The 20,022-nt window shown below is 53.0% G+C and overlaps 1 protein-coding gene across 3 annotated transcripts in view; it reads right to left on the reverse strand.

The window, feature by feature from the left end:
- ABCG1 (ATP binding cassette subfamily G member 1) overlaps nt 1-20,022 on the reverse strand; it is a 68,583-nt gene that overhangs the window by 10,132 nt on the left and 38,429 nt on the right. For 2 of the 3 annotated variants that reach the window (XM_061167530.1, XM_061167532.1), the window contains 11 exons: nt 15,208-15,325; nt 13,931-14,063; nt 11,618-11,668; nt 7,601-7,746; nt 7,324-7,447; nt 6,266-6,380; nt 2,802-2,986; nt 2,561-2,662; nt 1,337-1,505; nt 276-376; nt 12-170 (listed from right to left, as the gene is read on the reverse strand). In XM_061167530.1, coding sequence (XP_061023513.1) covers nt 12-170; nt 276-376; nt 1,337-1,505; nt 2,561-2,662; nt 2,802-2,986; nt 6,266-6,380; nt 7,324-7,447; nt 7,601-7,746; nt 11,618-11,668; nt 13,931-14,063; nt 15,208-15,325 — 1,403 coding nt within the window. The remainder of the gene's footprint in view (nt 1-11; nt 171-275; nt 377-1,336; nt 1,506-2,560; nt 2,663-2,801; nt 2,987-6,265; nt 6,381-7,323; nt 7,448-7,600; nt 7,747-11,617; nt 11,669-13,930; nt 14,064-15,207; nt 15,326-20,022) is intronic. The other variant, XM_061167531.1, reaches the window with a different exon arrangement.

Below are 20,022 nucleotides of genomic sequence, written 5' to 3' on the forward strand. Positions count from 1 at the left end.
TCAGCTGTTACCTGCAGTGACGTGGACGCGGCTCCGATCAGTAGGCCCAGGGACTGCGCCACCAGTGAGGTCATGGTGCCCAGAGCCGCGAACAGGACGAAGCGCACAGCGTCAGACGGCTGGGACGTCATCCAGTACACGATGCTGCAGTAGGCCACGGGGAACATGATCTGGAAACACAGGGCCCATCACCCTCACCTGCAAGCCACGCTTCCCGCCCCCCAGGGAGGCTGGAGAGCCCCGCCCCATCACACCACGCCAGGGCGCTCACGTACCTGAAAGGGCACATCCGCCATGGTCTTGGCCAGGTAGTAGGCCTTCAGGCTGTACCAGTAATTCAGGTGTTCTCGGAGAAACACGCTCATCTCCAGAGGAACTAGGGGGCAGGAAAATGAAAAGGGTCACTAGGACATTAGAGCACTCCAAGAAGTCAGACAAGGGGTCTCCTGCAAAGCCCTCTGCAGCCCCAACTTGGGCTGCCTCCCTGTGAACCTGAAGTGCTTCAAGTATATTAATATGGAATTTGAATGGAAAGGTACGAAATTATTCACCTACCTGGAGAAACTGCCTGGTACACTGGCAACACTGTAGTGACTGGCCCAAGTATCTCCTGCTGAACCTATTTTCACTGAGTAGCTATGACAATGCAATGCCTTCCCTGGGCAAGTCCTCACGAGCTGCTCTTGGAAATTCAGGGCAACTTAAGGAGGAGGCATTGCCGGAGGAGGTGTCTAGGCTGGGAGACCTGGTGAAGCCACAGTTTTCTACACTGTCCCCCTGAAGTGGCCAAGGGAAGCCTGCTCTGCAAGCAGCCTAGAATCGCACAGAAATCCACCTATAACAGCATTGCTGCATGCTAAGTCGCTTAGTCATGTTCAATTCTTTGCCACCCCATGGACTGTAACCTGCCCGGCTCTTCTGTCCATGGAATTCTCCAGGCAAGAATACTGAAGTGGGTTGCCGTATCCTATTCCAGGGAATCTTTCCAACCCAGACTAGCTTTACCCGCTCACAAATTTGGCTGCACCAGGGCTATCTTAACTGAATGAGGTAATGCTTACACAGTAGCATTTGAGGGGTTCCCAACTAGAAAACCTTTTAGAAATCTCTCAGCCTTCCACCAGGCTTACAAATCTTCCATTAGTGATTCACTCCTTTGGTTTAAACATGGTATGCATTTTCTCATCTAACAGAACATACAATCATACCTACATCTGTCAACAATGAAAACGGTATTTTAAAAAATAAAATAAGACACTCTATTTGTGGCCAAGCAAGCCATGACCTAGTGGCAGACAAGGAAGAGGGGTGGGCGCGGGCTGGACCAGGCACTCACATGTGAGGACGGTGGGCATGAGGGCCGCGAACATGAGGAAGAGCATGGAGAAGAAGAGGAAGCCAGAGTTGCTCAGGACCTTCTTGGCTTCGTTCCCAATCCCCAGGTAGAGCAGGCCAATGAGGAGGCCGATGCCGATGTGGGACGTGATCCGCAGGTGCGTGAGGACCTGGGCAGATGAGGTCCACACTCAGGTGTGCACAAGCTCAGAGGTGGGCGGTCAGAGGACAAGGAGACCAGGGGCCCCAGAGGTGGCGGTCAAGGCTTCTCCTGCCCCTTCCTTCCAGAAAGGTGGCAGTCAACCCACTTCTTCTGAGGCTCGTGCATTGCAGGTAGATTCTTGACTGAGTCACCCAGGAAGCCCATTCATTCACTACTGTTAGTTTAAGCTTCCATTATACCAAACCCAGGACCCTACACCAGCTCATGTGAGTGTGTGTGTGTGTGTGCATGCACGCGCACACACACACACACACGTGCACTCACAGGGCAGCATTTCACTGCTGTTCAAGCAGAAGGAACTGCTATCCTTCATTAAATCCTCTTCAACATAGCAAACCAGGACTGTGTCCCTTCGGAGCAGGGGACAAGGGACAAGAATGGTGGTTAATGGACAAAGAACAGCCACAGGACAGACCCACCCTTGCAGAGCACAGCCTGGATGGCTACCAGCCCCTCTATCTTTCAAACTGGGTTCCGGAGGCTCCTGGGCACTCAGGGACCCCCTACACAGGCTGTCAGATTGCCCACTCGAAAAGGTGGATCTTGCCCTGATTCCCAATCCCTCACCAACTCCTTCCTCTGCTGGGTAGAGCTTCCCGGAGGGAAGAATCCCCTCCCTGATGCCAGCCTTGGCCAATGGAATGTGAGCACCAGTGTCAGGTTCACCCACCCACCACCCCACCAGGAGCAGGAAGCTATGAGGGCTGCCATTGGGTTTCTCCTACACTTTCCCCTGCCATGTTCTAGAAAGGAGCCAGTCCTCCATTCTGGGTCCCCAGACGAGAAGACACACGGGGCACACAACCACAACCCACAGCCGCCCACAGGTTACACAAACCAGACACGACTACTGTCATAACCACTAGTAGCCGGGGAGTGTTTGTTACTGCGGCATCACAGAAAGCCGACTGACGCAGAAAGAGGAAAGCGCAAGCAGATGAACAGAGCCGAAGGTGACCCCTCGGCTTCCGTTGCCACGGAGACCACTGCACACCGCCTTACCGAGTCCCTCATGATGCTGAGGAAAGTCCTTTTGAAGAGGATGCAGAACTGGGTGAGGCAGCTGGCAGAGAAGCTGTGGCAGCCTTCCATGGAAGTGGAGTCCTGGGGACACACCAAGGGAGGGGAGGAGGGGTGAGCCCCCCGGCCCCCGGACGCCCCCTCCTCTGAGCCGAGGAAAGTGCTTGTGCAGCAGGCGTGCGGGGCGGCGTGCAGCGCTCCCGGGGCTGGGGGTGTGCATTACCTTTCTCCACCCCTTCCATCGTTTTGTCTGCTTTACCTCTTCAGAGGGCCGGTGCCAAATAAAAGGATTCACCTCGGCATCGCCCCCAGGCTGTCTCCTGCAGTCAGAGTCGCACTTGCCTTCCCAGACCGCTCTCACCAGGCGGCCGTTCTGGTCACCGTACTCGCCGGACGCGACTTCCATGACTGCAAAGAGGAGAGAGACAGAGGGCTCAGCCCAGGCATCGCTCGTGCGGGCCTCTTTCCTTTGCGACAAAGTCAGTAATCCAGTGGGAATGTCTTTTAACTGATTATATAGATGCTGCGTGAGGATGCTAATGATGTGATAAAAATCATTTAGCAGCCAATGTTGTTTCCAGTCTCAACGCCCAACAAGGCCATTGATCACGTCAGGAGCCTGGAAATGCAAATACAGATTGTGATGTTGGACAGCCCGAGAAGTCATGAGCTCATGCATCTATTAACTTATTCATCTGTCTAGCGTTTATTGAGTGCTGGTCATGGGCATGCATACATCAGAGTTGGAGCTGGGAGGAGGGCAGAAGGAAGCAAGATTCCTGTTGGGAAGACAGTTCCCAGGATGAGAGTGAGCGATGAGCACAGAGGCAGCTCTTTGGTACCATGAAGAAGTGCTGGGGGTCCTGAGAGGGGTGCTCTGAGCTCCCTGGGGACACTAGGTTGTGGACTATAAGCTGCACCTCTCAGATCCCCATGGAGCATCACCTCCGCTGACCCTCCTTGACCCTGGTGTCACGCCTCCTCTGCACCCCAAACTGTCCAAGGCCCCACGTTGCTGTTTCTCTCCTGGGTCCACCCTCCCCGGCACCTGCCACTCCTTCCTCTCTTCCCACCTGCACTCTCCCTCCACCCTCCCCCATTCCTCCTGGTGTGGGACCTGACACTTTATCTCAGTAAGATTCTTGCTAATGCAATGCCCCCAGGGAACCTCTTTGGCAAAACCAGCTGTTTCCAGAGTCCGAGCCAGGATGGCTAACTCTCTCTCCATCCGATCACAAACCGGGAGAGCCTGGCCCCACCAGAATGTCATGATTAATGACACCAACCCAGCCAGAACTGCCTGCTCTGCTGGTCATTCACACCCACCACCCTCCAAACAGCCCCTCTCTCCCCACCTCTCTCCCTCTGCTCAGGCGTGATATTGAGGAGCCCCTCCCTGGGCTCTCCCCAGAGCCCTGTTCCTTCTCCTCCCATCTGTCTTTCCCTGTAGGTCCTCACCTCTCTGCTGGCCATGGCCCTCACTGCCCTTCCCCGTTCAGCAGCACCTGCCCCCCACTGTCCTTGCTCCTGAATGACTCTGCAGCCAACCTGACCATCCCCACCATCAAGGATGCTTGAGACTCCTCCTCTCCCTTGGCCTGCATCTCCTTCCCACTCACCCCACTCTGGCCTGGCTTTGTCAGAGTGGCCTTCTTGTAAGAGAGATGCTTTTCCCAGCAACAGCATCCCATGGAACACAATTCGGGAGAGGATATGTAGGAAAGGTGGGGTCTGGAGGACTGGGGGGGGCTGGATGCTTGAAAATAAAACAGAGTGAGAAAGGCTGATGACCAAGAGACCAAGAAGGAGGAATAGAGTGGGTTGAAGCATGTCCCCCAAAAGACTCATGTCCACCTGGAATCTCGGAATGTGGCCTTCTTTGGAAAAGATTCCTTGCAAATGTAATTGGTTTTGGATCTTGAGATGAAATTATCCTGGATTTAGGATGGGCCCTGAATCCAACTGAAGGCAAAAGGAGAAGGGGGCGGCAGAGGATGAGGTGGTTAGATGGCATCACCAACTCAATAGACATGAATCTGAGCAAAGTCCAGGAGATGGTGAAGGACAGGGAAGCCTGGTGCTGCTGCAGTCCATGGGGTCACAGAGAGTCATACATGACTTAGCGACTGAACAATTGAATAAAATGACTGGTACCCTTATTAGAAGAGGAGGTGACATACAGACACATAGAGAGAAACACAGAGAAAAAAGCCATGTGAAGACAGAGGCAGAGACTGGAGGGATGGGTCACAGGCTAAGAACCACTGGAGCCTCCAGAAGCTGGATGAGGCAGGAAGGACCTTCCCCCAGAGCCTCGGGAGGGAGCCCGGCCCTGCAGACACCTTGACTTCTGGCCTTCGGAGTCTGAAACATGACTTCCTCTTGTTTCAGACCACCCAGCTTGTGGGGCCCCAGGGAAGCAGGACACAATGGCCAGCACGGGACCCCACTCACCGTGACCGAGGGGGAGGATGGGACAGGATCGGGGTGTACAAGCACTTGGTGGTTTAGCGACTACGAAGCTCAAAAGAAAAAGAAGGCAAGCAAGGGGGGTTGCAAGTTCTTGCATGGAGCAGAAGTGGTGGATCTGACGGGAGGACAAGGGAGATGGTTCCAGAGGCACTGGACACAAAGAGGTTGCCATGTGCAGATAAACATGCAGGCTGCACAATGGGCAGATCTGGTGGGGAAGTGACTTGGGACATTGGTGTCAGTGCCCTGGAGGGCCCCGGCCAAGAGGAAAGGCCAAAGTGGGAGCCCTGGGGGCACCGAGCATGGAGCTCATAAAGCATGAACTGCAAAGCTCAGAAGCTGCAGCCTCTGGGTCAGGAGGAGTGACTCCCACCATTAACCTGGGCTCTGGGCTCCCAGGGTGTTAGTCGCTAAGTCATGTCTGACTCTGTGCGATCCCACTGACTGTAGCCCACCAGACTCCTCTGTCCATGGAATTTTCCAGGCAAGGATACTGGAGTGGGTTGCCATTACCTTCTGCAGGAGATCTTCCATACCCAGAGATTGAACCTAGGTCTCCTGCATTGCAGGTGGATGCTTTACTGACTGTCTGAGCTACTAGGGAAGCCCTGGGTTCCCAGTGAAGTGAAGTGAAAGTTGCTCAGTCATGTCCGACTCTTTGCAACCCCATGGACTATATAGTCCATGGAATTCTCCAGGCCAGAATACTGGAGTGGGCAGCCTTTCCCTTCTCCAGAGGATCTTCCCAACCCAGGGATCGAACCCAGGTCTTCCACATTGCAGGCAGATTCTTTACCAGCTGAAGTACAAGGGAAGCCCTGGGATCCCAGAGTCTTGTTCAAAACTGCTTTTGTCAAAATTCATTGTGTTTGGTCAAAATTTAAGTTGAATTTTAACATCTGCATTAATCAATGCAAAGGGGATTTTGTTAAAGGTTATCTCTTTTCAGAAATAACTTCCTTTAGACCAGAAGCATCACACAGTCAAGTATTGGGAAATATTTGGCCTAACAACAGATCCCTTGTTTGTAGTCCCAGGTATTTCATCTGGAGGAAAGAAAACCTCTTTTGACTTAGTCTTAAAAGTTCTGCCTCAGGACGGCACTTGAGCTATCTGTGGAATAAAGTAACTCTTGATTTTGAAGGCTATAGGTAAGAGTGGAAACCCACCAGGAATAAAAAAGACCCCCGTTTGGCTAGTCAAGGCTCAACTCACCGAAATCGGCCGGGTTGTGGTAGGTTGGGCAATTCAGACCTAAGTCCCTCAAATACGGTACAAGGTTTGAGACTTTCCCTCGGTACACACACTGTCCTTGACTGAGGACATAAAGCTGAAAAAAGTAAGAAGGAAAACATCAACTCTCTGCCTTCCTCTGTAAAGGGAGAGAAGTTCAATCCATCCATCCAATGATCCACTCACCCACTCACCCACCCATCCATCCATCCATCCATCCACTCACCTAACCACCCATCCATCCACTCACTCAACCACCCATCCATCCACTCACTCCACCACCCATCCATCCACTCACTCAACCATCCATCTATACACCCACTCATCCATCCATCCATCCATTCACCCCATCCATCCACTCACCCAACCATCCATCTATACACCCACTCATCCATCTAACCACCCACCCATCTATCTATCCATCCATTCATCCATCAATTCATCCATCAATCCATCAATTCTTCTCTCAGGCCAGCTTTATATTACCTCCCAAGGACTCAAAGTTCAAAGGGAAATCCATGATAAATCAGGAAAGACAAGATATCAAATGACCAGGAGTTATTTACTCTGTTGCCTTTCTACCTCTCAAGCTAACCACTTACTTAGGCCAGATTTTGGAGCTATATACACTGCATTCCTTGGGACATTTTTTTGCTCAGGATGATCTAAAAGCCTAAGATTTTTTTTTTTTTTCTAAAGCCTAAGATTTATACGAGAGATGATACTGTACAAATATCACAACCTGCTATCTAAATCTGTATGGCAAGTGTCCCCCTCCTGTCATCAGGGGGGGACATTAATGAAGCCTCAGTAATGTCAGTGACTCATCCAAGACCCTGTGGCTGGATGCTAACTCTAGAGAGAGGACACTGGCCAGCTCTTCCTATCCCCTCTGGCCCTGCCACCTGAGGTGCTTATGGCACCAAAATCTTAAGAAACATAACACCTAAGGCCACTCAAAAATGAAGACACCCTCAAGAACTAAGCCACAAGTACCCAGATTTGGTTTCACCTGGGCCAATGACAGCGGGCCAACATACCTGGTCAAACAGCTCAAAGAGCTTGGCACTGGGTTGGTGGATGGTGCAGATGATGGACCGGCCACCCTGGGCCAACCCCTTCATCAGGGAGACAACCTGGAAGCAGGAGGCGCTGTCCAGGCCACTGTAAGTCAAGGGACACCATGAGATGTCTGTGAGCCCCCAACCAGATCCCTCATTCAGAGTGCCCTGGTTGCGTCTGTGCAGGCTGGCCTGAGCCCCTTGGTGGGCGGGGAAGTGGCTCCTTCTGCCAGCAGGGAGGGCAGGGCCTGATTACCTGGTGGGCTCATCGAAGAACATGACCGGAGGGTTGTTCACCAGCTCCAGCGCGATGGCCAGTCGCTTCCGCTGGCCACCTGAGAGGCTGCCGGTCCGCGTGTTGGCACAAGACAGCAGGCCCAGGGCCGTCAGGATCTCCTTGACCTGGCGGATAGCAGAAGCAGAGTGACATCAGAGACCACCCACCACTCCTTGTCACCTACAGGGCCCACATGCAACCCTGATCTCCCTCCCCACCCAACTCCCAGACACACCTGGAGAGACTGCAGATCCAGCCCACCCCAGCATTGCCAGGCCTGATGTCCTGATTAGGGAGGCTGAGATCCAGGAGACTGAGAGGCAGGGCTGGGGCCAGGCCAGCCTGGGCTGGAGTCCTGGTCCTGCCTCTGGTTGGCAACCTAGCAAGTCCCTTCATGTGTGAGCCTCACTTGGGGCCAGGGCTGGGAAGGTGTGGGATAACCACAGACACACAGATGGACGAGTGACTGGGTTTCTGACCAGCACAGAGCGGGGGGCCACCCTGATAGTTTAATGCTTTAACAGGTAAAATGCTTGGCACACAGTAAGCATTCACTCAGCAACAGCTGTTAGTGACACACAGCTCCCATGGACTCAACTACACAGGCCAAGTCTCCCAGAAAGATGGAGCTCCATCCACACTTGTGAATGGGAAAAGAAGGTCTCTAATTCAGCAGCAAAGCAATGACACTGCTCAAAGCTATCACTGCTTCTCTTAGTGACCCTGCCAACACTGCCCCTGGGAGCTGCCTGGGAACCAAGGTATAAACAGCCCACTGTGTGCTCAGCCCTCCCTGGCTGCCCCCATCACTGATCTGGGATGGACTCGGGGAGCAGGAAGGTCAGAAGAGTTTGGTGTAAACTGTTCACCGGTTTCATCCACAGCAGTCAGTGTTTGGGGTCCATCCTGGTGTCTTCTAGAGGTGGCCACAAGAAGGCAGAGGTCAGCTGCCGCCCTTCTGGCCTCCTCGTCAGGTTCACCTCCCAGTGGGGTGCGAGGCAACCTGCCAGAGAGGTCCTGCCAGAATTCACTGGGCCATTGTCCTAGCCCATGGTGGCAGCAGGTGGACCCTAGTCCAGCAACTTCTCTAGGGAGATGAGGTCATCCTCAAGGAGAAGGAACTCAAGGAGGAAAATTTCCAATCTGGCTCTTGAATTACTTCTGCACAGTCAGGACACAATGTGGCCTTGGTGATGGGAAGGACCAGGGCACTGCTGCTCCACGGGCCAGAAGTAGGCAGGTCAGATAGATCTTCATTTGAATCCTGCTCGGCCTTTCCCCTGCTGAGCCCTAAACCCAGCTCCATCCCCTCTTCCAGAACATATAGTCATTGAGGCAAGCCATCCCCGAAACTCGCAGTGAGGTTGCCCAGAAAAGGCCATCTTTCAGGAACGCCTTCCCTCATGTGGATAGTCCACTGGCCTTTCCAGGATGACATGGCTCCAGCGGTCTCCAGGAATCCAGGCCAAAGGTTCAGGAGGAAGATCACCCACTCCCTACTTGCCCTTAGCCCCACTGGAAGGATGCTGGAGGTGGAGGCCAAGGTCAGCACCTCCTGTTTCCCTTGCATGCAGGCATCTTGTCTAGGATTCTCTCAGGAGTGACGCCCTGCAGACTGGTTTTGTTTTAAAGTGAATCAGAAAGAACAATGTCCCCTCCTGGGAAACCTCACTCCTGAGGAAGGCCCCTCGCTGGGGGGTTCTCGAGGCTGGGGCCACTTTTCTGGGAAATGAGGTGGAGTGGGCAACATTCCACTACCTGCTGGAACATTCCAGTCTATTATGTTTCCTCAAGAAGTAAACAACCAGGACCCAGGGACACAACGGGGTGGGAGGGAAATGAGTCAGGGCCTGTCCTCTCCTTGGACAATCACGCAGCCCTGCTGATGGTTCCGGGGGGGGGGGGGGGGGCTGGACCCTGCTGAGGATGAGGAAGACCGGTCGGGACTTGATAGACAGAGGAGTGCAGGGCTGAAGGACTGGCTGTGGGTGCTCCTCTGTGGCATCAGCTGAGAGGCACACACGTGTTCCTCGCCCCCGCCCTTCAGCAAATGCTCCCTCCCAGCTCCCTCTCCCACCTGGAAAGGCTGGTCCCCTGGGCCATGTTGCAGGGAAACCATCCCACACCCACTTACTCATGGATTGCATCTGTTCTGGGAGCTCAGACTTTAATGAGCACATTGAACTCAGCTTCCCACCTCCAGTAGGCAGCTACGGACAAAACCCCCAGGCGCTGGAGGCCCTGGCCTCAGTTGTCCAGTGGGTTCCAGGCCAGGCCTGAAGGGTCCCCTCATGGGCTTAGTTCTGCTTCACTTCAGGGCCCTCTCCAAGCCAGCAAGACCCTCTGAACCCCCGCATCTGTTCACCCATCTTCCCAGGGGGCTAGCCTGTGTCTGAGGCTTGCCCTTCAGAACAGAGTGGTGATCCTGGGTCCCTCTTGCCTTCAACCCACAAAACCAAACCCTATCTGGCTCCTCCACCCTCTTGGAGGGTGGAAACACCCATGCCTCCCATGCTTTTCCCCCACATCTGTGTTTTGGGGTCTGTTCATCCATTTTATTCCTTTCAGCTACAGAACCAGAGTCCACGTGAAGCATCTGCGAGGAGGGGTTTTCACTCCTCACAGAAACTGGGCTCCCCTACCCTGGATGTGCCATTTCCTCATCCCCCCAAATCCTTACCCAAATCCTCAGCTTTCTGAAGAGTGGGGTGGGGGGAGGAGGGCACAGAGAGGGACAGAATGGGCCCTAAAGACCCCTCGCTCCAATGTCTCTTGTGCTGCGTGCATGTTCAGTCATTCAGTCGTGTCCAACTCTCTGTGACCCCATGGACTGTGGCCCGCCAGGCTCCTCTGTTCATGGGGTTCTCCAGGAAAGAATAGTGAAGGTTGCCATGCCTTCCTCCAGGGGATCTTACCAACCCAGGGACTGAACCTGCATTTCTTATGCTTCCTCCATTGGCATGTGGGTTCTTTACCACTAGCACCACCTGGGAAACCCAAGGCCGTTTACATCACATCCTATCAACTGTCAAGTTGCTGCTGACATTGTGACTGTTTTCTATGACAGAGGATGAGATGGTTGGGTGGCATCACCGACTCGATGGACATGAGTTTGAGCAAGCTCTGGGAGTTGGTGATGGACAGGGAAGCCTGGTGTGCTGCAGTCCATGGGGTTGTAAAGAGTTGGACATGACTGAGCAACCGAACTGAACTGATTCCTTTTTGCATGGACACAGAAAGAGCCAAGTCGCATTGTTGGTACCAACCCCACAGATCTTACTCTCTCTGCTGCTGGCCTGTGGTCCTACAGGCACGGGAAGACAGGATAATATTATAAAAGTAGAATTTCACCAAATCACATCTTACACTGGAACTCCCACCAGTGCCAGCCATGGGGTGGAGAAGAGGGGAGTTGGGTTTGTCTTAGACAGTGTGTAAATATAAGCCAGGCCTCCCCACTAAGTGGGGGTTTCTGGTGCTCCCCGCTGGGTCTGCTTACCCAACACCCTTTGGCTCCCTGGGGTTTCAGGGAGGCAAAAAAGCAATGAAAAGGATCACAAGATCTCCGTCATCTTAGAAACGTGTTTGTGTTATTTTTAAAAGGCTGGTTAATAACAGGTAAGAACCAAATTTCTTCTTGCAAGTGTATAGGGGTGGAGGCTGGTTATTTTTAAATGGATGACTAACCATCTTCACTGTTAGTGTTTTATCAAAAACAATGGAGTGTAAAGTGTATCAGAAACTAAAAGGGGAAGAGTGCTGGGTCTAAGCCTGAGGTTGGTTCCTCAAGCCCGTGTCCTTGCTACATCTGTGAGCTGCATCTGTCTTGTGGCAGCAAGGTCACTCCAGGTGTGTGCCAGTCCAAGGGCACACTGCTATGCCACCGACCCCCCAACGAAAACAGCCAGGCGCCAAGCCACAAGCCAAGTCAGTCCCCAGAGGCCCCTCCACATGTGACTGCCAAGTGGATTGCATGTGATCCAAGCATACACTTACCATCTCCCTTCTTCCTTCGTCCTTCTCCTGGAGTTTGAGGTGTGCGGATACCTACAGGGGACAACAGCAGCGGTGTGGATCAGAACAGATGGCCAGCAGCAAGACAACCTAACTCAGTGATGGCGGCATGACAGAGGAAACCCGCAGAGGTCCGGGCTCCCCACCTCCCTCGGCTTCACTAAGGAAGGTCCCAGAGAGCAGTGAGGCCTGGGCCGCTTCCAGTCACTTCGGTGGATTCTCCGCTGGTCCCTGAGAGAAGTTAGATGTGGGCAACTGAGCAACGAGGACTCCCCAGGCTTTAGAGTCTTCAAGATCACTGTTAGGAATTTCAAAGCCACCTGTGAAACCACTGACAGTTTACCATTCTCCACAGTGGGAGTATTTACACCACAGAAATTGGCAAGTGGTACGTAAAAGGAGTTAATTGGGAAAGATCCTGATGCTGGGAAAGACTGAGGACAAAAGGAGAAGGGGGCGGCAGAGGATGAGATGGTTGGACGGAATCACCAACTCGATGGTCATGAGTTTGAGCAAACTCCAGGAGATGGTGGAGGACAAGTAAGCCTGGTGTGCTGCAGTCCATGGGGTCGCAAAGAGTCGGATGCAACTTAGTGACTGAACAACATCAATATAGAAAGAGTCTAATTTTGTTATTTCTGTTATTTGGTTTGATATCCTGCCTGCTAGCACACACGGGACCCCTGACCCTGTCTGGCGAAGGCCTGAGTAGCCATCACCATGGCCAGCATCAGCCTTGGCTCTTCTGCTGAATCCTGGGACCTTGGGAAGCAAGGACTTTGGTCTCCTCCTCAGCACAGCACTGAGGTCAGAACCTGCCCACCTGGTGAGCTACTGAGGCTGCCCAGTGGCCCCTCAAGAGACTGTGTTGCAGGGGTGAGGGGTCGAGAGGCTGAGCTCCCAGAATCAGGCTGGAGCAGCTGCCAGCCATGTGACTCCGGGTGTCATGTCTTAGGCTGCCTGGGGGCGGAGGGTCAGAAGCAGCACACGGAAAGGCACCACCAAGGGCTCGTGGCCAGCACCATCCCCACGCGTGGGACAGGACCCTGCAGAGTACAAGGTATCCTTTCTCATTGTGTGCCAGCGTGCTAAGTTGCCTCAGCTGTGTCTGACTCTTTGCGACCCTATAGACTGTAGCCCGCCAGGTTCCTCTGTCCATGGGATTCTCCAGGTGAAACTACTGGAGTGGGTTGCCATTTCCTCCTTCAGGGGATCTTCCTGACCCAGGGATCGAACCCAAGTGTCTTACATCTCCTACACTGGCAGGCAGGTTCTTTACCACTAGCGCCACCTGGGAAGCCCATCCTTTCTCATTAACTGAGAATAACTCAATTTATTCAGTTAACCATTTCTCATTAACTTCACAGTATCTGTCAAAGGGATTGTGAAGTTCTCAAAATCAAAATGTAATTGATTTTAATTCTGAAAAATAAATGGATTTCCCAGCAGAGCCCGGAGACAGGTTAGGGGGAGGACAGACGTGACAACAGGGGTTGAAGATCTCGTTTTCAAAAGAAAGGGGTGACAGAGCTAGAAATCAAAGTGAAGTTTCTCAAACAAGCAACCAAGGAATGAAGCTCTGGTCACCCCAGATGAAGGTGAAGTGACGACGTGGGAATCCATAGGGTAAGTAGAGATCATATATTTCCCAGCCTCACCATCCTATTTGCAAACTCCTCCTGAGCAGCCCATGTCCCCATGAGAACACCCACTTGGAGGCCAGAGGAGTCACATGGTCATGCTGCTGGATGCTCAGGGCTGCTGGGGCAGCAGGTTAGAAGGCAGACCACCTACCCAGCACCTTCTCTGCTTCTCTCTGCTGAGCTAAGGATCCTCTGGAATTGCCCTGAGACCCCGCGAGTGAGCAGCAAACACGTGTTTTATACCCACCTGGCAGGCAGGTGAGCCAGAAGACGAGACCCTCAGGGCCCTAATCCAGGCACCAGACTGCCTGGAACTTCGGCCAAAGCCATAGAACACCAATGGGAAGAAAAGACCCTCGACCCGTGGGCCTAGGAGTGTGGTCACTCTGGCAGTGGTCCCCCACATCAGCCAGGTTAATCACCTTCTCAGAGACCTGGCCTCGAGTTTGCTATCCGGGGTCTACAGGGCCTTGGGGGGCTGCCTTGGGTGACACTGTCCACACAGCACATGGGGTCTGAAATCTATGTGAAAGTGGGGTGCCAGTGCCGCTCTGCTTCATGTGGAGGGTGGGGGGTAGATGCAGGTGAGGGCGGGGTACATGTAGGGGATGGGGGTGGCCAGGTGTGAGGCTGCAGGCCCCAGGACGCTCACCATCATGGCCTCCTGCACGGTCAGGTGCGGCAGCAGCAGGTCGTCCTGCATGATGTAACAGGACACCTTCCGGAAGCAGCGCAGGTCCCGGGGGAGCCCGTTGATGAGGACCTCACCCTTCATGCCGGTCTCCCTGCAGGGTCAGCCAGAGGATGTGTCAGTCTGGCCCCTCTTGCACCGCCTCCCTCTCCTCCAAGGCTGAGGGAGGGGGGAGACCACAGCCCTCCCAGCATCATCCAACTGGACCAGTAGGGACACCAAGCTGGGCATGGCCGGGAAGCCCAGATCAATGCTCAGAGGAGGGAACCCTAAGAAGAAAAGGCCCAGGGTGGAAAGGGAGGGGAGAACAAGCGTGGGCCTCCCTGGGATCTCACGTTCGTCACAGGTGCCTACAGACCAAACCAGTACATGGATGCTCCTACCTGTGGACATGAGGCCCCATGCATGCCCCTGGCTTTGCAGGGTTTATAAGATGAGCGTATGAACAATCCTGTGTTTAGCCTCGGTTATATCAACTCCCCTAAAGGCCAAGACTCTGCAGCCCAGGGTGGGACCACTAGGTCAGAACTGGTTCCTGAGGGCAGCATGAACCTGATGCTGACTGGGAGGGACCAGTACAAGCTTGCTGGGCCCAGGTGGCTCAGAGAAGAGGAGGGGGTCTGGGCCCTGGACCCACTAGACCAGGCAGATGGGAAGTTGTTCTCTCAGACCACAGTGGAGGTGAGGCATCCCGGGTGTACTGTGGAGACGGAGGGGCATGGCCCCACCAGCCACACTCCCTCCCACTCAGACACACAGGGCATCTCTACTGTCCAGTACGACTCTGGTGCATCATCGCAGCCCAGGGAGGTAGAGGGAGCCACAGGCATCCTACAAGGATCCACCTTATCCAGTGCTGCCTTGTTGATGCCACAAAGAACAGAAACACAGAGAGTCTATGGAGACCAGTGAGGTTACACCTGCTCTCCAACTTCATCCAGCCCACTACTATGACCATGGGCCCTGGGGTGGCTCCCTTCTTTCCTCCAAGGAATGGGTTGGATCAACTGGCTTCCCAAGGAGCCAGGCTGGGAGACCTGTCTCCAGGTTGCCACATGTAGCTCCAGGATGGTGCTGGGCAGTCTGGGCAGGAGTGTGGGTGTGGGGTGAGCTGAAAAATGACTGAATTCACCAAACAGAAGCTACTCCCCTGAGGCTTCCCAGAGCCTTAAAAAGTGATGGGGTGGATTATCCATGCCACTGGCCCCTGGCAAACCACTGGCTGAGGGTGTGCTCACCTGTATCCAGCCAGGATGTTCATGAGTGTGGACTTTCCAGCCCCAGAAGGACCCATGATGGCCACCAGCTCTCCACTGTTGAACTTTCCAGAAATGCCTTTCAAAAGTGTCTTGTATCCTGTGAAAAAAGGATCATGTTCATTTCCAGCCATCCCAGGACACAGTGGTTCTGCCCCCAGTGCTATAGAGGCCAACACACAGAGCATGTAATTTCAGAATCAAGGCCAAAGGCAAGGTTTTTCACTCCACAGTATTTATAAAAATGCTGAGTTCTGGGCAAGAAAATGGACCTCCTGTCTTTTAGATGCCTCTGCCTACTGCCTCAGTTGCACTTCATGGGTTATATTAGTGATAAGCACCAGTGGGTGTAAAAAGCTGTGGCATTTACAAAGCCCTTTCCTGGACATCACCTACGGCAGCCATCCCTAACCTTTTTGGAACCAGGGACCAGTTTGGTGGAGGACAATTTTTTCCGCGAACCAGGGCGTAGGGGACGGTTTTGGGATGATTCAAGCACATTACATTTATTGTGCACTTTATTGCTATTGATATTATTATTACATCAGCTCCACCTCATATCATCAGGCGTTAGATCCCAGAGGTTGGGGACCCCGGATCTAGGGTTACGAGGAATCCACCATTCTCATTTCAGATCCAGGAAGCATGTGTCCAGTGGGCCTCGGAGACTCGTCTAGGCACCCACTGCTGGAGCAGACAGATCCTAACCCAGGGCTGCACCGCCTACCACTATGGTAAACTGGCACCTTTATCAATCAAGTGATTATTATTTCACATATGACTTATCTATTTAAAATCTATATTGGTATAAATTATTTATATAGAATTTATCCACATTTGTAATTAAATGTTTCATAAGCTAATAATTCATTACTAATTGAAAGTTCATCATTTTGCAGTTATACCACATTGCTTTGGACTTTCTGCCAAATCTCCATCAAAGAGCCTTGTGAAAGGACAGAAAAAGAACTATACATGCCAGACAGAGTCACATTACTTCTTTTCAAGCAGGTGGTTCAGATGTGCTACAAAGACTTAAAAGATCCCACATGCTGCAGCTAAAACCTGACACAATCAAATAAATAAATTTTGTTTTTTAAAAAGGAATCAAATATAGACAACTGGATTCATCTGAAGATTCCTAATTCAGAGACACTTCTCAGTCCCTGAAAACATTCCCAGGACATGCCCTTAAATGACCAGAATCAGGCAAATGCAGCATTTTGGCTCCCAACGCAGAGCTGAAAGGGGCCTGATGAGGACAGGGTCTTTGGGGCACCTGACGAGCCCCTAGTCACTCCCCGGGCCCCAGACCCATGTTTACTGAAACCCCAGCCTGGGTCTAGGTCTCGGCGTGTTCTCCCTGCGGCCTCTCTTCTTTCACAGATGGGAACCCCAAACCCCCACCTGTCACCAGGTGCCTGCCTGATTTGAACAGGGAGTCATTCCCTGAGGACTTTTTAATCAGGCCGAGAGAAGCAAAGGGCAGGAAGCTTGCAGCCTTGCAACTTGACTCATTATGGGGAGTGGCAGTCACTAGGGAGGCCTGAGACAGTCATCCTGGGGGGAAGGGACTGAGTGGCAGATGGACAGGTTGGGCGCATCTGGGAGACCACTCAGGTCTGCAGGTGAATCAGATTCTTGCCACTGGGACGTCAGTGATGGCAGGTGGACAGACACACAGCAGGGAGGCCGAAGAAGATAAGGGTGGGGTCAGGGACCCTGATAGGTTACACCTGCCCAGCAGCGGACACAGATGGATGAGCTGGGGTCAGCAGGCACCCCCTCTGGTGGGTAGAGCCCCAGAATGGGCTCCGTCCACATGGGAGGGAGCTCTATGGAGGGGGACCCCAGGGGACCAGTGTGACATCACTGAAGGAGCGCTAATGCCAGGTATCTGCTCATTACCAGTCTCCTGGGGGTGCAGGCGGCTTCGGGGTTACTCCAGAGCAAAGCTTCCTTCAGCTCTGTGCTTCCCCGAGTTCAGAACCAGCCAACCCTGAGCTGGTCCCCTGGAAACCGGGGCTTCCCAAGGAGGTATGGGGTGGCTGACTTGACCACCAGCCACTTGGAGGTCATGTACATTCTGGATCATGATACCTGAGTGCAGCCTCGGCATGGGGGTCTGTGAGGCCCCTTGCCTCGGGCAGGGGCCATGGGAGCTGCTCTCTTTGGGACCCTTGATGATGGGGTTCACACGAGGGCACTGGATAATAGTAACACTTCCAGGGAGCTCACACAGGCTGTGATGCCCATGGCCAGGATGCCAGGAACAGACCCAAGTCTGGGAGATGGGGAAGCATCAGCCTTTCAGGGGAAAAGGCAGAGAGACTGGGGTACAGACTGTGGTCTTGTCATTTACAGCCACCAGCTTGGAACTGGGGGTTTGACTGTGGACCCCGGACTAAACCAACACACCTGGAGCCGAAGGAGTTATCTGCCTCCCAGCTCATTCCTAGGAGGGGGCGTGGGCTCCCAGGGGGATGTGGAGGGACAGCGAGTGTGTGTGACATGACACAGAGCTGGCTGGCCAAGAAGTGTCCTTGTGTGTGGTCCACCCTCTCGGGCACCACGTTTATATCAGAAGCCTGCTTTTCTTTTAAAACGACAGACCTGTATTTGGGATTGAAGAGTTTGGAAGGTGACAGTGGACTCAGAAGTCCAGGAGGCATCCACCTGCACCCACCCTGGACCCGTAGAGGCCAGGATGGGAGGACAGGGCATGCTCTGCACTGGCTGATGCCTGGGTAGCCAGTGGGGGCACTCGTGTTAGAGCCGAGTGTGTGAGCGAGTTGGTGAGCACAAATGCATCCCTCTGCTTAGGCACTGAGTTGTGCCCAACTCTTTGCGACCCAATGGACTGTAGCCCACCAGGCTCCTCTGTCCATGGGATTCTCTAGGCAAGAATACTGGAGTGGGGTGCCATTTCCTTCTCCAGGTGCATTCCTGTATTTATGTAATGAGCTCGTCCTTCACTGCAGAGTCTGGTGTCTGGTCCCCATATAGAAACATGAAATTGAGATGCTCCACCCCGCCCCACCCCACCCCCCTGCCCTACTTCCCAGAGGAAGCTCTGCTCGGCCCAGCTCTTGGTATAATGGATAAGCCGCCTCCTCTGTGTCTAGAGGTCACTTATTTACACAGGTGCTGATCCTGGGCTGCTCCCCGGATCGGGCCGGTGAGCACTCAGGGGACTGTAAGCACATAAACCTCCCGAGAGGAAGGGCCACTGAGTGCCCCCCAGCCCCACGCAGGGCATGAGTGCTCTGTCCTTCAAAGGTCCAGCCCCGAAGGCAGGTCAAAACCCAGACCTAGGATGACAGGAGAGATGGAGAGACAGAAACAGAGAAAGACAGACAAGACAGAGAGATGATAGTGCCCTGAGCCCACCCATCACAGGGAAGGAAATTCTGCTTAGACCCTGGGTTCAGTGGGGGAGCTTCCCATCCTCTCAGATGGAAAGGACACGGCCTGAAATGAGAAGATAGGGACCGACAGTGGGAGTTGGTCCCTTGACTTTCAACTGCAGGAGCGCTGGAGCAAATATGCTGATGAGTGGGGTTGGGGGGATGGCACTGTGGGGGCAGCAGATATAAACCCACAGTTTCCAGCCAGCCTGGGACAGTCTGTCTCACAGCCCTGGATGCTTTACATCGAGGGGATGTTGAAGGGGTCTTCATGGGGGAAAGGATAAAAGTACAATGTGATGTCTGGTTCTGGCTGAAAGCCTAGTCATGCCCCGGCAGTTAGAGGAAATGCTATTGTTGGAAGGGTGGCTAGGGCAGGTGCCCAGGGCACGGGAGAACGGAGCATCTGCGGGAGAAGAGAAGCCCAATGCAGAGGAGGAGCAGACCTTATAGAGAATCCCCACAGCCCCACAGGCCCAAGGGTACCCAAGGATCATCTTGCATGGCTTGTCTTTGGTGTTCAAGAGCAGTCTGTGAGAAGCAAGATTCATTTTCCAGAGTTTTGCTTTACAAATGCCCTTGCTAAGCATGCTGTGTTTTGTAAGGACAGCTAAAGACATACCATAGCATTTCAAATGGTCTCGTGGCTCCACTAAACTCAGAACTGGTCGAAAGACCCTGTGCCCTGCCCAGCGGGTATTAGGAAGGAAAACCACAAGAGTAAACCCATAAAGACTTTCTTCATAAACCCCGCTGAGGTCATGAAAATGAAGCCAACTGGAGGTGACTTTTCCACGATCTAATCCTTTCTCCAAAATCACTGTGGATGGTGACTGCAGCCATGAAACCAAAAGACACTTGCTCCTTGGAAGAAAAGCTATGACAAACCTAGACAGTGTATTCAAAAGCAGAGACATCACTTTGCTGACAAAGGTCTGTGTAGCCAAAGCTATGGTTTTTCCAGTATGGTTTTTCCATTCATGTACAGATGTGAAATTTGGACCATAAAGAAGGCTGGGCACTGAAGAATTGATACTTTCGAATTGTGGTGATGGAGAAGACTCTTGAGAGTCCCTTGAACTGCAAGGAGATCAAACCAGTTAATCCTAAAGGAAATCAACCCTGAATATTCATTGGAAGGACTAATGCTGAAGCTGAAGCTCCAACACTTCGGCCACTTGATGCAAAGAGTCAAGTGATTGGAAAAGACTCTGATGCTAGGAAAGATTTAAGGCAAAAGGGGAAGGGGACAGAGAATGAGATGGTTGGATAGCATCTCCCACTCAGTGGATATGAATCTGAGCAAACTCCAGGAGACAGTGAAGGGCTGGGAAGCCTGGCATGTATGAAGTCACAAAGAGTAGGAGAAACTGAACAACAAAAACAAATC

This window comes from Dama dama, chromosome 19 (genome assembly GCF_033118175.1).
Source record: "Dama dama isolate Ldn47 chromosome 19, ASM3311817v1, whole genome shotgun sequence".
In the NCBI taxonomy this organism is placed as follows: Eukaryota; Metazoa; Chordata; class Mammalia; order Artiodactyla; family Cervidae; genus Dama; species Dama dama.